Genomic DNA, 16,842 nt, shown 5'->3' on the forward strand with positions numbered 1-16,842 from the left:
AAACTGCACCCTTCTTTATTTCCAGACCATTACCTATCCCTCTCATCGGTGTTAGGTAATAAAAAGTTCCCACAACGGTATACGGCTATTGATCGGTTCCGAAGCAAACTTTCCCCCGGCTGCACAGTTTTCCGTAAGCCACATTCTTCCTATATCTCTAAAGATACAGTAGAGTCGGGTACTGTTAATACTAGGACTGGAACGCGTGACAATCGATTTGCAATATCAGGGCGATACCTATGCTTCAGAAGTGGCCGGAAAATCGAACGGCTGGCGAATGACCCCGAAGGCGCTATTACTGAGCAGAGCTGTACGAGACGCCTTCTGAGGCTACTCTTTTTACTGTGGATCAACAGAAAGCATGTGAGAACCCGCCGATGTAGCTCAGTTGGAAGAGCACCAGACGCGATATTCGGAGGTCGTGGGTTCCGTTCCCACTATCGGCACGTTGTTCTACCTTCTACTTTGCGTTTGATTATTTTTCCCCTAAACAGATTACATTACTAATTTATGTGAGAACCGAAGTAAAAAAAAAAAAAAAAGAAAGACAAAGTACAATCCCCAATGCTTTCCGTGGCCTCGCCGACTGTTGGCTTCTTTATTTCATGTATTATGAAACGAGCTTAAACATTTTTCTGCTGCGGAGATGAGGGATACAATAGCGCGTGTTCAGGTAAGAACTGTAATCGAGGTAAATGACTGTTGTTTTTTTTTCCGAATAAAACTTTTATATTTCGTGTGGAAAATTCTCGGCAGAATTGAATGAACATTAATGTTTCAATATACGCCGTAGTGAACTAAAACTTTTCATGCTCAATTTTTGCTCAATACAAGTTTATTTTTACAACTGTTAACAACAGTCTTTGTTGTCCTGGTTACTTCACAAAAAAAATTGCAAACATGGCTCCAGTATCAAGGCGCTACAAAAAGGTGAATGTTTAATCTGACATCTGGCGCAAAACACTAAGCTGGTCTTCATAAGCCTTTTTTTTTGTTTATCATGCACTTTATGTTCTTAATTTCAGGCAAAATGTGAACTCTGGTTCATTAGATATTTTCGCCACAATGCATAAAATTCGGCCAGAGTTCGGAAACGCAAAAAAAAAAAAGGAACAACTTTGATTGTAATTAAAAAAAGCACCGTCTCTTATTTTTATTGATGAACGAAAAAAGCATCGTCTCCTATTGAACGACCCTCAGTTTCTAAAAAATATGGGAAATAAAAAGTGTTTCATTACCTGTTTAAAAGTATGAAAATATATACAGAACTGAGCGAAAAATATGAGAACTAAAATGTGTTTCATTACTTGTTTAAAATTACGAAAATATATACAGAACTGAACGCTTGCATAGAAAATATTGAATATTCAGCCCTCCTTTATGGCATAATGCGATGAGGGGCTGTCCCTAAAATTTTTGCTCCCAATTGCGCCAGGCCTGTTCTTTATTCCGGAAAAAAGCTCTAGCTCAGGAGTTGTCTATTCTTGCTCCACCATGCCTCCTTCCCTTATCATTTCACCACACGCCGAAGAGCCGAGCAGCAGGCCTAGAGAAACTTTCCACTCATTGAAAACAGGTAGGTACACACCTGGCAGCACCGGGGACCGAACCTAGTACCTCTCGAATGCGAGGTGGATACTTCACCACAGGGCCACCGCTTCCTTTCTTTTTCTGTCGTTATTGCCTTTATTTCACAAACTCTACAGGGTGGACGATTGGTATAAAGCTTTACTATTATTTCCAATGACTCGATATGTAGTCACTAGGCGATGACGCCACATCCAGTAAGACATTTTGATTACGAAGTTTGAGTACAGTTGATGAACACAATCTAGTCTAGCACCGCTTCAGCGTTAATAAATGTAATTTGACGATGATGCACTTTGTTATCGGTTAGAGGAGGTTAAATGAACGTTAAATCCGCCATATATGACGAATGAACAAACCAAAAAATGGCATAATAACGTAGAGTTGACTCTGAAGCGAGACGGCTTACTTCAATGGATACCGCCATGTTCGCACGATGCCATAAAGCAGAGCTTGATTGATTGACTGACTGACTGAGTGACTGGTTCATTCATTCATTCATTCATTCATTCATTCATTCATTCATTCATTCATTCATTCATTCATTCATTCATTTTAGAATACGCAAGAGTGGTGAACGCTAAACTCGGGAAATAGCGTGTGTTATCGAGTTTACGTTAATGTTCGATTTTAAAGACTGTTTTCGAAAACGCGTTTAAAGCATGCTTTCCCATATGCTTAGGGCCACATTATGTTTGCACTGATTAAACTCGATCATGACTCAACTAACTCAGAAACAAGTCCTAGTTAACCTTTCCGCCATTGTGTTCTTATGTCCCTCAGTTCAGTTCAGTTCAGTCGTGTCCGACTCTTTGTGACCCTATGGACCATGTCACGCCACGCTTTCCGGTCTCTCACTATCTTCCTAACATCACATAACTTCATCTGCAATGCCTCGAGGATGCCATCTAACCATCGCGTTCGCTGCCTCCCTCTTCTCCGGTGACCCTCAACCTTTCCCAACATCAAATCTTTCTCCAGTGACTCCACTCTTCTCATCAGATGACCAAAGTAGCTGAGCTTTAACTTTAGAATTTGACCCTCCAATGAGCATTCAGGGTTTATGGTCGACAATATCGACTGATTTGATTTTCTGGCAGTCCAAGGAACTCTCAAGAGTCTTCGCCAGCACCACAATTCAAACGCGTCAATTCTTCGGCGGTCAGCCTTTTTCACAGTCCAACTCTCGCGTCCATACATCACAACTGGAAAGACCAAGGCACGAGTTATACGGATCTTGGTTGGCAGACTAATGTCTCTGCTCTTTACTAGGCGGTCAGGGCTAACCATTGCTCTCTTTCCCAGAAGCAGGCGTCTCCTAATTTCATGGCTGCACGCTCTCTTATACGTATGTCCCTCACGCTCTCTTATACTGGCCCTAGATCCCGCCGGGACAGGAAGTCGCCTCTGCACTCATAGCGGCTGGGGAGTGCTGCAAGGAACTACTTACATATAACAGCATTGGTAAGAGATTTCACTAAGACAGAGTAGTATTAATGTAACGGAAACAACCCCTCAATGTCCACGACCCAGAAGAAGGCACTGCTAAGGACAACACTAAAGCAATAATTTTATGCCTCTTCGTGGGCACAGTACAATTTGTACCTCTATGCTTTATGGTTGGTCCTTGGTGCGAACCTTTACGTTGGAGGACTGAATAAATGTTAGGTAATATTTCAACACAAATAAAAACAGCTTTTTGACGTTCCCGTCGTAGATTTAGTTGTTATAGTTTCCTGCAAGCGTAGCTGTGCCCGCGGGGCGCGTTTGGGCCCTTGGTGCTGCTGGGCCGACATAACGAGCTCTGCGGGGGCGACCAGCGCATGATCGCGCGTGTACCGGCAGCGAGCTGGCGTTCTCGGCCATAGTGAAGCGTCCTACGGGCGTCAGGTGGTCGTCGCCGGGCAGCGAGAAGCCCAGCACCGTGTAGTTTCCCTCGGCGTCGCCGTTCTCGTCCACTCGAATGTCGAAGCCCAAGGCGCCTGCATTCATAAGAATCGAGTTCGTAAAGAAAGACGGGTGCTCGAAGAGCGCCCATCCACAGTTAGTGTAGACAGTCGTTTCATGTGTGGAAGTAAGCTCGATTTTAGGGCAAGAACTCTTTCACAAGTCATAGAAAACAAATAGCCGCAACGAACCGCGTCGAAAATTATGCAGCAATATGCAGGCGCCGAAAGCAGAAATAGCGTCGATTGGCTCCAATTGCCAACTCCCTTTTAACATTTTCTGTTCAGGTTAGCGCTCATTCATTTCAGCGGTGTGGCAATCAAGATTTGCACATTCCTACACCCTCCCCCCCCCCCCCTTGCCCATGTTGTTATTATCTACTACATTGTACAGATTGCAATATTGAAGCGATAACGTTAACGTCCCGGTCGCAAAAATATCCGGCGTCGGCGGCGTCGGCGGCGTTGTCGGCGTCGGCGTTGTGAGCATCGCTAGCATAGCGCCAGCGGGTGGTACCTGGCATCTGACATGACCAGACAGTGATTTGACGTAGTGTTTCCTGACCTTAGGTTTAGCATGATCTGCCAACGCGGGCCTCTCCTTTATAATATGGGAGGATCCTTGTATTTCCTTTATCCCTATAGGCCACGCAGGCAGGTCCATACGGCTTGTACAAACAGAGGCTTTATATGTGGGCTGGTAGCCTATGCTATGGCTTCATACACCTAATGAAGCTTCAGTGTCCCAACGTTTCTTTTTTCTATAACTGTTTGAGTATGATGCCAGTACACGTCCTGGCTGGTTGGTAGGTTGGTTTGTGGGGTTTAATGTCCCAAAGCCATCAGGCTACGAGAGACACCGTAGTGGAGGACTCTGGAAATTTCGACCTCCTGGGGTTCTTTAACGTGCACTGACATCGCACAGCACTAGGGCGCCTTGCTTTTCGCCTCGACCGAAAAGCGGCCGCCGAGGCCGGGATTCGATCCCGCGTCCTTGGGAACAGTAGTCGAGCGCCGTAACCACTGCGCCATCCCGGCGGGGTGGCGACCGACTGTCAAAGTTAACCTTGAAAGCGCGTACACGTTACGGACGGCATTGTAGTAAAATAGGAGATGAACACTTAATAAGACAGCACGAATTACGGGCCGAATATTGTTACCACGGTATTTGGGATTTCCCGCCCTAAATAGGATCAGAGCATTGCCAGCACAATAGCGATAATGGCCCGGGGTTTCTTCTCTCAAGAATCTGCCTTCGAGAGTATGAAGCGACAGCACAAACGACGGCTTTGTGCGGCTAACTTTGCGGAGGCTCGTTCACGAACTCGCACTTTAAAACTAACCTATTTACTAATCCCTTAATTTGTGCGTCTACTATACCCATACATACCCTTCATCATGCAGTTATATGCATGCAGTTATATGCATGCAGTTATATGCATGTATGACTTCATTAAGGAGCCGGCAAACGACGGGTTAAAGCGTCGTGACGCTGGCCAAGGCGTCATTATGTCACTGAGGCTTGACCTAATACCACCACATTATGTCAATGACCATCGCACATAGATATAAAGCCCCGCTTTTAACCAAGTCGTGCAAACGTGCCTGCATTGTCCAGGAGTAGCGTGTCTGAATCAGAATGTGATGGTACTATAGGGTTAATTCTCCTCGCCCTCCCTCATGAAACGAGAAGCACGTGTTGCAAGTTCTTGCGAAATCAGCCATATCAAGTGGCCACCTGACGTCAGGCAGCCGTACTGCCAATTAGAGTCCGGCCGCATCGGCTGCCAGGACCCGATTTTTCGTGCCTGGCATCCGGCATGTTCGCGTTTTTTTTTTTCGTTTGCAATTCCAACATCGCGTTTTTGGCGGAACGAGCCATTATTGCTATAGCATTAATACAAGCTCAATATCTTACATTGCAGGGAAATATGCCCTTCGACATCAGAGCCAAAGTTCAGGGCAAGTTGTTAAGGATTGATCAAGCATCGCCTCCATAGTGCTATAGTTCATCCTTGCCTATTGTTCTGCTCATTGTTTCCATAGTTTAAAATTATAGTGGACACTTAAGCCTCGCCTTTAATGGTACAACCTGATGGCGTAACTCGTTAATAACACCAGTTTCCTCTTTTAAATATTTAGGGGTTATATTTGATTGCCATTTACACCAGAAAGAAAATAACATTGTATGCAAGACATTAGCCTTTGGGTACCACACGCTCAATAAGGCGAGATACTATTTTCCTTACAATATACTACGTTCCTCTACTTCTCGTTTTTCCTTTCACATATAAGTTTCTTCTGTGAATCTTGGGGTCTAACATATAAAACATATTTGTCGCCTTTACATCGCCTTCAAAACCATGCATTGATTGCGATAACTACAAGTAATTTTGATCAATCCAGCAGCAATATTTTGATGGCAACAATGTACTATCGTACCTAACCTTGCGCAACTACAAAGTTTCGCTTCTGATCAACAATATAATCAGCACTAACTCCCCCCTTCCATTAAGCCTATTTGTTCAGCCTTCGCATAATATTCGGCAAGCATCTAACGGCAATTCTAACTTCCCCAAATGTATGAATGTATATGGTGAGTGACTATAGGAGTTCAACAGTGTTAAAATATGGAATGAATTGCCAATCGAGGTAAAAGCTGCCATAATTGTTAAATTGACATGTAAACTGTATTACCAGTCTAATAAAATCCTGCCTGAATATCTTGCTTAGCAAAATTCACATTTGTTACCTAGTGTTTGAAACATACTCAACACTGCTATTTATTTTGCGCACATGCTATTACATGTGTGCAATACTTTTTGGGAGTATCTTATGTTTCTCTTGCACTTTATTGTATTTTGTAACCATATTCCTTCTTACTCTCATGTTTTCTTCATTGTAGTACTATTATGCTTATCGATTGTATTTCATACGCATAATTATATGCGTGTTTTATTTTACTTGGCCTTTTTTGTATTATTGCAGATGTATGCAATTATAGCAGTAATCTTGTGCTTATCTCATTATTGTTCCTTTCAACCCTTCATCCTCTAAGGCTGAAACTGACAGTAATATTTGTATTTGGACCGGCCACTAGCCTTCTGAGCTATCTGTTCAAACAGTGTCTGTACATATTATTTGGTTCTGTCAATAAAGTTCCTTGATAAAAAATATCTGTCTTTGAGGAGGAACGGGGAGGGGGACAGGGCTTTTTGTCGCCATGCTTCTCGAATTTCCGGATATATTAAACCGTTTACGCATATTTAATGCAGGAAAACATCTTAAAAATGTGAGCGTGGGAAAGCAATGTGTACAAAAATAGAGATGCGAGCTAATGCGTAAATGTTTTTTTTTTATGTTACTACATAATACGTCGAGAATTTTGCACCTGTGAAAGGCTCCGAGCACTTTTTAACCTTTTCTTTTACGCATATTCTTGAAATTCAGTTTTCAGGCACGGCCTTATAACAAGGTACAAGACGCGATCGACGCCTTCCGATGATAAACACAGGTGAAACGCCAGACTGCCCCTTGCACATTAGAGAGATTTAGCTTACCGTGATCCGCGATCCGCCACCGTGGCTCTCTACCGCGCGTGGGCGGGGCGCTCAAGCGGATTGGTCCCGACACGGCAGGTCTGTGTGCCGACATCCAGTATGTGGCGCCATCTGTCGGCGTCGAGGGGGGTCTGGGCATGCGCAGTGGAACGCGCGGTGGCGGATCCCAGTAGCGGATCGCGGATCACGGTAAGCTAAAACTGTCTATTATTTATATGCTTGCCTGGCATGTTCGGAGAGTGCAGTAATTGTAACTCACTGCGGTAGAGGCTCCCCCGTATCTTGAGTCCGACGGCGGTGCCGTTGGCCAGTGATCCGTTCTCATGCAGTACTTGCGTGGCCGCCCGGGCCCACAGCATCACGGCGTCATACGTCAGACCCGCATATATGGGCACCTGAGAAGGGGAGGCAATACAAATCAACATACAATCTGTGCCAAAAAAAAGCCCAGCAGGCGAATCGCCTGGCCGTAGCTTCGCGTTCATTATGAATGAATGAATGAATGAATGAATGAATGAATGAATGAATGAATGAATGAATGAATGAATGAATGAATGAATGAATGAATGAATGAATGAATGAATGAATCCTTTATTTGAATGAAAGAATGGCTCTCAGCCGCTGCTTGGGTAATAAACCTGCAGCAAGATGCTTTCAAAGAAGAGAAAAACGCTCTTTTATTTTGTTTTCTTTAAGCAAGTAATGGCTCGTTCACACTTGAGCATTCGGCGGCGAGAGCGCGCGATTTCCGCCGCCGCGGGAGAGAATCCGCCGGAAATCGCGGCGGAAAGCCGAATCGGTCCGGGACCGATTCTCGCCGCCGGATTTTTTTCCGCCGAATCCCATCAGCCAATAGGAAGGCGAGGAAGGTTTGAGCGGTGTCGCTCGGTGCAGCCACGGCCGGTCTCGAGGGAGAGCGCGCGAAGCGCTCTCTCCCTCGAGACCGGCCGTGGTGCAGCATGGCCAGCGTCAACGAAAACAGATCGACCCGCAGCTCAAGAGCGCGAGTGCGAAAACGCGCGAGAAGGACAGCTTTGATGGGCTGTCGTCAGATGGCGCCAACATCGATATCGCGTTAAAGCCCCTTGATATCGCGTCGGCGGCGACATGTTTGCTGTGAAGTGAGAACGAATGAGCCTGTCGGCGTCGGTGGATTTCGCTCGCTCTCGCCGCCGAGTTCTCTCATGCGAACGAGGCATAAGAGTTCTGCGTGCATGAGACGCTTGTAGTTGCCTTTTGGCTTACGCAAAAGTGAAATTGAATCTAGAAATTATTTCCTCTGATTTCCCACGTTACGTATTGCTAATTTCTCACATTTGTACGTCAAAGTTTGTTAAAACGTATATCGAAAATTAATTTAAAAACCCTCTTTTCTTCGCCGACTTCTTATTGAAACACTATAAATTTGACGAAAACCGATATGTAGTTCACGAATTCGGCAAGGAAACTTGATTAAAAAAGTTCTTCAGGATTTAGTCAGGACAGTCAAGCACCTATATTTGACTCTCCGCTCGATCTGCATAGGTGGTCAGAAATGCCAGAGCACAAAACCTTTGCTGCTCTGTTCACAACTGCATATGGCCAATTTTACCCTTCAAATCACCGACACAGTACTGGCTTCTTCTATCAGGTTCCTTGCATACATGTCTAATCTGAAGAGCCGTGAAAACTGCCGCGCTTCTTACAGATGCCATGTATGCTCGCCACTGTTGCCAACAGATTTCTCTGAAGTACCAGTGGGCTCATTTGAGTTAGGCTTGCCTTGAACTTGAGCTCGGTGTGCATGGGTATGCAGAGAGGCTGGGTGCCGGCGTAGCTCAGCACGTCCTCCGAGAAGCGGCTGTAATGCTCATCCGACGGAACACGCGGTGACAGCAACAGCACCGAGCGGAAGGGGAAAGGTCGCACGATGGACGAGTCCTCCCAGTCTGCGTCAACAAGCACAATACAACTCGGGTTACTAAAGCTGTTATGCAGTCACAAGGTGCGACACTTAAATGATCTAAAGCGTGGATTCTGCAACAAATGCTGGCTTTAGGGCATTTTTTGCGTGGTTACCTAGACACTGTCAGAATAAAAGCGAATAAACGTGAAGCAGGGTGGCCAGAATACACTGCAATAAAATCTATTAGTTTCTTAGCCATGTCCTAATTTGCCGAAATCTATGTCCGCTGATTACACCGTTTGAGCTGCTAAAGTTATATTGATTTCAGACGTTAGTTTTCTTTCAAGGATACGTAACGCATGCCTTGGCGAAGCATATTCTGACGGTCATAAATATTTTGACGGCTAGGCATGGGCGCTCCTCTTTATCAGCAGTAACACACCAGTGTAGCTGTATGCGTGCATTTTGACATATCAGATTGAGGAATATCGCTCTTGAAACCTGCCTTAATGACGAAAACAAAGATCTTGCGTCAGGCAAATAGTTGCAGATTTCAAAAATTTATCCGATGATCTTTGCTGATGTTGTTTCAACCAATTCTTGCATGTTTCATGAGGTACAATATCACAAAGCGACTCAGGCTGCGAGGTGGCCACTGTGGAAGGGGGTGTGGGGGAGGGAGCTCATTATAATTTGCAGTATTCGGCTTTCTTTAACGTGCACTCACATCGCACACTCCATCCGCCTCGCATTCGGTAGGTACCTGGTTCGATCCCTGTTTCCGCCGAGTACCCACCAGTTTTCAAAGTGTACAAGCTTTCCTCCGGCCTGGAGCTCGGCTCTTTCGGGTGAAATGTTTGAGAAAGGGGCCATAGATTCGAAATAATTGCTCCAAGGAGACAGTGATCCGTTCCTACATCGGACAACAATAGAGAGTTTTAGCTTACCGTGATCCGCGATCCGCTACAGTGATCCGCCACCGCGCGTTCCACTGCGCATGCCCAGATCCCCCTTGACGCCGATAAATGGCGCCACATACTGGATGTCGACACATAGAACTGCCGCGTCGGGACCAATCAGCTTGAGCGCCCCGCCCACGCACGGTAGCGGGTCACGGTGGCGGATCGCGGATCCCGGTAAGCTAAATCTCCCTAATAAGTCCTCCTCGCGTGGCAAAAACCCATCATGTGGCCCTTTTTTTTAACGAACATTCTTGTTCCATGCCCCTTTTCGCAAGCATTTCACCTCAGAAGAGCCGAGCACCAGGCTTGGAAAAAGCTTGTACCCATTAAAAGCCGATGGGTTTTCTCTTTCGAAAAATCTTAACACCGATTGGAAATTCCACTCAGCCCGAGAGAAATAGCTCGGCATTGTAACAATACGTCGTGACTATGCTTGCCTTAAGCCCATGCATGTGCCACCGTCGAATCTTATAGCTTGATCGGATATGAAATTTTACTTTCGAAGCGCACACCTCCTGGCCGGATGAGGGATGTATTTTTTAGTGTATTAGATCAAAAAAAGATTTTGTTTACATAATCGAAGCGATCAAATTGTTTTGACTTTGCGTCTACCATATAAAATGATGAAGGCTCTGTTAAATTTTCCAGTCGAGAACAGAAGTACACACAAGTGTGAGAATGTCCTATGAAAATTGAATTGTTCTCTGGTTAAATTTTGCACCCGCATGTCACTTTGCCTGCGCTTTAACAATGTAAAGCAGGCTGGATACAAATAAAAAAACAACTATTCTGTCTTCTTTATTTTTCGGGAGAGTGTACTATACGTTCTCTATGTGCCAGTTTCTTTTTACCTGTCATAGCAGTATGCATAGGTTTCTAAAAGCTTCCTGTATATCGACATGCAGATGCAAATCAATTTCAGACATTTTTAATTATCCAAACGTGCTTGACTAATTCAGACACCTCATACGATAGCTTTCCCTCCAAAGCGCTTTCAACACTAAAAATATGCTATTCGAAAGAACACCTAACACTCGCGGGATTGACTCCATTTCGGGTCGGCAGAACTTCTATGAAAGAGACATAAAAAGCAGCCGCGTTCTGTGCAACGTCAGAACAAATCTAAGACTTCCCTGATCATTTATTCATGCGAAGACCATTACGACAGCGTCTATCGTCAATTCGTCTATCACCTTTTAGCGTTAAACCCCCATGGTAAAATTGTTCGAACATACGATAAAATCCCATTCCATGCAATACCACACATCCTTAAACTAGTTACGCGAGAAGCGCGTTAAAAGAGTGGGTTTTTCACCCTCTTTACCATAAAACCATAAATATCTTTATATTTTTTATAGAGGTAAGAAGATGTACCTGTGCTTTATTTCGACTGGACGCAGAGAAAAAATATGGAGGCGATAATATTTGAGAGGCACAGTTCAAGAGCTAGTGATAAATATTACGAAGGCGAAGCAAAAGAAACCTGCTGGGGTTTGACCCTGCTGAACCCAGGCGAAGAAAAGATTCATTAGGCTTGATTACATTTCTTGTTAATCATCACCATCGTCATCATTATCCCAACCCTCATCGATACTATCATCACTGTTAACTAAATTCTCCATCATTCCCAACGCTACTGTCATCATTATCACTAATTGAAGCGTCGTTATTATGTCTACTGTCATCATTATTATCAATAACTACATCATATTTCTCGTGATGCCGGTGTGGAGTAGTACTTTTCGCTCCCGTCTTGAGATTTTAGGAATAGCGGTTCCACCCCCGTTGAAAACAAAATATGGCCCTTGCTTATATCCCCATTTCCAATGAAAGGTCAAAGGTGGTATGACACCATATGCGTGGCGCATGGCCTTTACTTAGAGCGCCTAATTGTCCTAGGACTCTTTGAAAGTTAATTGTGAGCCGTCGCTAACCTTTGCCTGAGGCGGGATAGGGAAGCTTTTTCTCCAAAAAAGGGAACACAGGAGGCTGGGCAATTTAATTCGCCGGTTGAAAACCTGCACATAAAGCCGAAGGGTGTAATGGATCAGGAAGCCGCCTGCTAAAATACCACTCGAGGTGATCTAGAAGCCAAAGAAAGTTATTGAATAGAGCCACGCATATAGCACAGAATTAAAGACTGAGTACTTTAACACGAGAAAGTCTAATACTCCTCAGATGGCTTAATATATCCGAAGACCATTACGATGGTGTCTCTCAATTGGTCTGCATCGCTTGTCTGCTAGCTAGCTGACAAACTGCAGTAAAGGCCAAGTTGTCTAAAGCCGTCGCCAGTGAAGTAAATCCGATCGCGTGGCGCCGCTTCTGATTTCGCTGAATGCTTATGCAATTTGCGCTCAGGCTCAGGGTCGTTGAAGCTTGCAGAAATCATCGCAAGCCACACAGTTATTCCCCGCCTGAGGGTTCCAATAATAAAGCACAAAAGCTTCCGCTTATTGATTAGTTATACTCCTAAGCACATAACATACCAGTGTAAGAATACGAAATTATTTCATGTCCTTGCAAATAAGAGGGAGAGTAGAGCCACGAGTTTAGGTCTAAATGTTTGAGATGAGGAAAAGACGGTAAAGTTTATCTAAAGCCTATTCAATTTGGAATGAATGCCTAAATGCCTAAATATTGATTTTGTCAATGAGGAAAAGACAGTAAAGTTCATCTAAAGCCTATTCAATTTGGAATGAATGCCTAAATGCCTAAATATTGATTTTGTCATCCTTTCCTTATGGCAGTTAGATCCCTTTCGTCATTAGAGAGATTTATCTTACCGTGATCCGCGATCCGCCACCGTGACACTCTACCGCGCGTGGGCGGGGCGCACAAGCTGATTGGTCCCGACGCGGCAGGTCTATGTGCCGACATCCAGTATGTGGCGCCATCTATCGGCGTCAATGCAATCTGGGCATGTGCAGTGGAACGCGCGGTGGAGGATCACGGTAAGCTAAAACTCTCTAATGGCGAATCCCTGGATGACCTCGTGCTTTCTATTATATGTTGATCCTGCTCTCGATGCTCCATGAAAAATGTAATTTAGAAGACTATCGACTTCGGATTAATCACTACATTTACTGACATAATAAATGGGCATAAAATATAAGCTCTAGCTATAACGGTTCTCAAAAATTCCAACTTTTGTCTTCGTACAGCGTTGTCATAACAACAAGGTAGACATCTGGCCTCTTCCATGAGCACTGAAGTAACTATGTAATAATATGTGTGAGCTGTCCGATGCCAATACTCGAATTAGTAAGCCAAGTAGACGCTATCATGATAAAAATATTATTCCAAAATATTTGAAATTTATAGAAATATTCTAAGAGGTTTATCTTTTTGAATGGCACAGTCACTAGTGTATGGCGCAAGAAAACCAAAAAAAAAACTTTATTCATAAAATGTGTATCGCTGGGAGACGTGTTTTCTCCACTTTTGTGAACCTTGTGCATGCGGAAGGAATTCAGACTACACGAATGCGAAGAGCGGGACAGACGTGTTTCCTCCACATTTATGAACCTTGTGTATGCAGAAGGAATTCAGAGGACAGGAATGCGAAGAACGGAAGGTAAAAGCTAAGTAATACAGAATAGATTTGTAAACTCCATTTCCTGATTACTATTCCCCTCTAAGTAGCAATGAGTACGAACAGCAAAGTATGACCATGGGCTAAAAAAAATGCTCAATGGTAGTTTTACAAAGTGAAAAAATTCCAAGCAATGTTGAACAGTGCCAGTGCTGCAGCTTTGATAACCAGGGTATGCCGTGCGTGTAATCCAATCAGGGCGGAGATAATCCGCTGCAAACGAGCTCGCTATTGACGTGGACATGAGAAATTTTAATTCACTAAACACGCGCCAGCGCCTGGAAGCGGAAAAGAGAACACCGGGAAATTCGAGGAATCCGGTGACAACATGTCTTCCTAATTGGCCTCTGCATTGCAAGTTCCCGTGAGTGGACAAAGGTGGAGGGCGATGAAAGAGGGAGGCTTTTGAAAAGCTTTAATGAAACTGGAGAGACAGACTTCCGGGGGAGCAAAATCTCTATTTAAGTGCAATTAGCCTTCCCCGTACTGATCAGTGAGCCGCTTCGAGTTTTAAATCTCGCTTGAAACAGGAACTAAAGTCGTCGCGTCTCGTGTGGTACGTACTTTTCTACCACATGACTTTGATTTCCTTCTTTTGTTATCATTTTTGACCGTATCATGGGTGTTCTAAGGTCTCTGTTTTGAAACCAGGATTAGTGAAAAGGTAGTTTTACTTTATTGGGAGAAGGGCGTTTCTTGTTTGGTACTTTCGCACTATGTGATAGGTCTAAAAGAAAAAGAAAGCAGCAGCCTTCATGAACGACCAGGGCTAAGTAGATAAATATAGGCTTCCCTTTAATAATCGAGGAAACGAAAATAATAATACAGCTGACAAACCGCTCACTTCTGTTTGCAACGCCACTGCTTTCAAATACGTTGCTACGCAAAAATAAATGCAGTATGAGAGCTCAGAACGTAGTTCAGATGAGAATAGTTGGAACAGATGCAAAACTTTAGCATACAAATGATAAAAATAGGCTTATATCATAGCCTGAACAACATTCCTGTTATTTATATTTTACTTTCTCCTCCTGAAAGCAGTAGTTACTTGCTGCTATCATCAGTTGTTTACATATTCTCTGGAAGATGGGATCCAGAAGTTTAACTTATTGTCCCGTCTGCGCTAAAGACGGCAGCTCGTACGGTAATGACAAAGTAGTACATCTATTGCAATTTTCCATTTACTCTTTACTGGCTTGCAAAGAGCGTGCTTCCGCGTGAGAAAAGCCCAAACCCATTGGGCATGAACCATACCACCTTCGGCCTGATAGTAAGATAGACGATATGTGCCTTTTGGACTTATTAGGTGGTTGCATGCACTCGTATTTCTTTGAATCAAGAAGTTACGTACGCTGGAAGGAGGTAGTAGAGGTGGCGGAAAGATAAAACACGCGCACAAATGGTCATAAACAGGCACCAAGCACAAACAGGAAAGCACAAACAGGCACGCACAAACAGGCACCAAGTGCAAACACGCTGGAAGGTTTTTGCTAATAAAAAGGACGATATCATGCACCGGTAAAAAAGAAACTAAGAGACGCCAACAAGCGAAAATACAAAATAAAGAACGCAGGAAGATGAAGGTGATAAAACCAAAATGGACACAGCAATGACTGCAGCAGCAGCAGAAACAGGAAGTAAGACCTCTGCGCTCGTGATCACAATAATCAACGTTGCCAAGAAAGAACCTTGCTCTTAGTAAAAGCAATACGCGGAGCTCGAAGCCGATGGGATCAAAGTGACTACTGAAGCAACACGAAAGCGGTGTATTCGCACAATATTACTATGTGGAAGCGGGCGCAATCCCCAGCGTCTAAAATTACCGGAACTGAACCTCAGCCAGTCTGAAACTGGATGAACACACGAGGATCGTCCGCCTGCTCAGTTTCTTTTGCCATTGCTAAATAGCCCATAACATCAGACGTAGCTTATTTATGCACAAGTATCATTGATTGGTTGCTTGGTTTATTAGGATTAACGTTTTGCAAAGTGACTCGGGCTATGAGAGACTCCGCCGTGGAGGGTTCTGGAAATTTACACTAAATGGTGGTTCTTTAACGTGCATCGCCCCGAACACGCGCGCCTTGCTTTTCGCCTCTGTCGAAAAGGGGACGCAGCATCCTGCATTCGCGTCCTTGAGCATCGCGTCCTTGAGCACACCAGTTGAGCGTCCTAAACAGCGCACTACCGCGCCGGAGGTCAAATACATTTTATATATCTGTTTCTTTTTTACTTCCGCGGCATAAATCGTGGACTAGTCCTTGATAAATTCCGACGAAGTGCCTTCAAGCTTTCAGTGTGATAACCTCGGCGGTCGCCTGTCATGGGTCTCTCCGCACGTTCCCGTTCTACTGCAGTCCCGACCGGCATTACATCGCGTTTTAATGGGATACCTGCTCATAGGAGGTTTACCATTCTGTTGCATACAATACACACTTCAGTGAGGCGTAGAATGCATAGGCGACAGGGCGCCCTCCTGCGACTTGCTCTGTTCAAATATGACGTCTCGCATGTTTGAAAACTTACTTTGCTGTATTCTGCTGTGTTGCTTCTATATTTTATTTTAGGATTCACTGCGATTTGAACAAACATGGCGACATCGGTGGCATGCACTTCGAACCCTGCCCCCTATCAATACGCTACCAGTTCTTAATAATGCACCAGCACGACACAGTTCCTGCACTCCTGAATTGTTTCCTTTTTTTCCGATTTTATGGTTATTTTCGGCCCATAATAAGAGATTATTCAACCACTCATAATGCACATTCACTCTCGACATGCCCGTTTTCTTTATCCTCCTATCGGCGGCTAACAGGCAGATGTTATCATGATAGAAGCCTGCTTTGTACTACCAAATTTCTTCAGATTTAACGTGAGGACCATTAAATTGCCATAGAAAATCTGTTTGCATTTTGAAGTCCAGCCCTTTGGGACACTTTGCTAGTAAGGCAACAATTGGATCTTCGCACATATCATTATGCACATAATTGCGGAAATGGTCTCCACCCCCGATGAGCAGCAAATATTTAAAAGCTTTCCCTGCCCTTGAATCATATTTAAATAATTATAATTGCAGAAGAACACAAATAACCTGTGCTAGCGAAATTTAGCATCATCATCAGCCTGACTATACCCACTGCAAGGCGAAGGCCTCTACCATATTTCTCCACTTAACCCGGTTCTGTGCTAGCTGCATCCACTTGACCCCTGCGAACTTCTTAACCTCATCCGCCCACCTAACTTTCTGCCGCCCCTGCTACGCTTTCCTTCCCTTGAAATCCAGTTTGTTACCCTCAGCGACCATCGG

At 44.3% G+C, this 16,842-nt stretch overlaps 1 protein-coding gene across 1 annotated transcript in view; it reads right to left on the minus strand.

Annotated features, from left to right (window-relative positions):
- The window catches only part of LOC146189453 (guanylate cyclase 32E-like), a 102,652-nt gene that overhangs the window by 29,191 nt on the left and 56,619 nt on the right, over positions 1-16,842 (minus strand). Inside the window, exons 6-8 of the mRNA XM_084605275.1 lie at positions 8,855-9,021; positions 7,353-7,488; positions 3,427-3,569 (exon numbers count right to left, since the gene is read on the minus strand). Coding sequence (XP_084461401.1) covers positions 3,427-3,569; positions 7,353-7,488; positions 8,855-9,021 — 446 coding nt within the window. The remainder of the gene's footprint in view (positions 1-3,426; positions 3,570-7,352; positions 7,489-8,854; positions 9,022-16,842) is intronic.

Source organism: Amblyomma maculatum, chromosome 5, assembly GCF_055883805.1.
Source record: "Amblyomma maculatum isolate TAMU_Amacu chromosome 5, ASM5588380v1, whole genome shotgun sequence".
Taxonomy (NCBI): Eukaryota; Metazoa; Arthropoda; class Arachnida; order Ixodida; family Ixodidae; genus Amblyomma; species Amblyomma maculatum.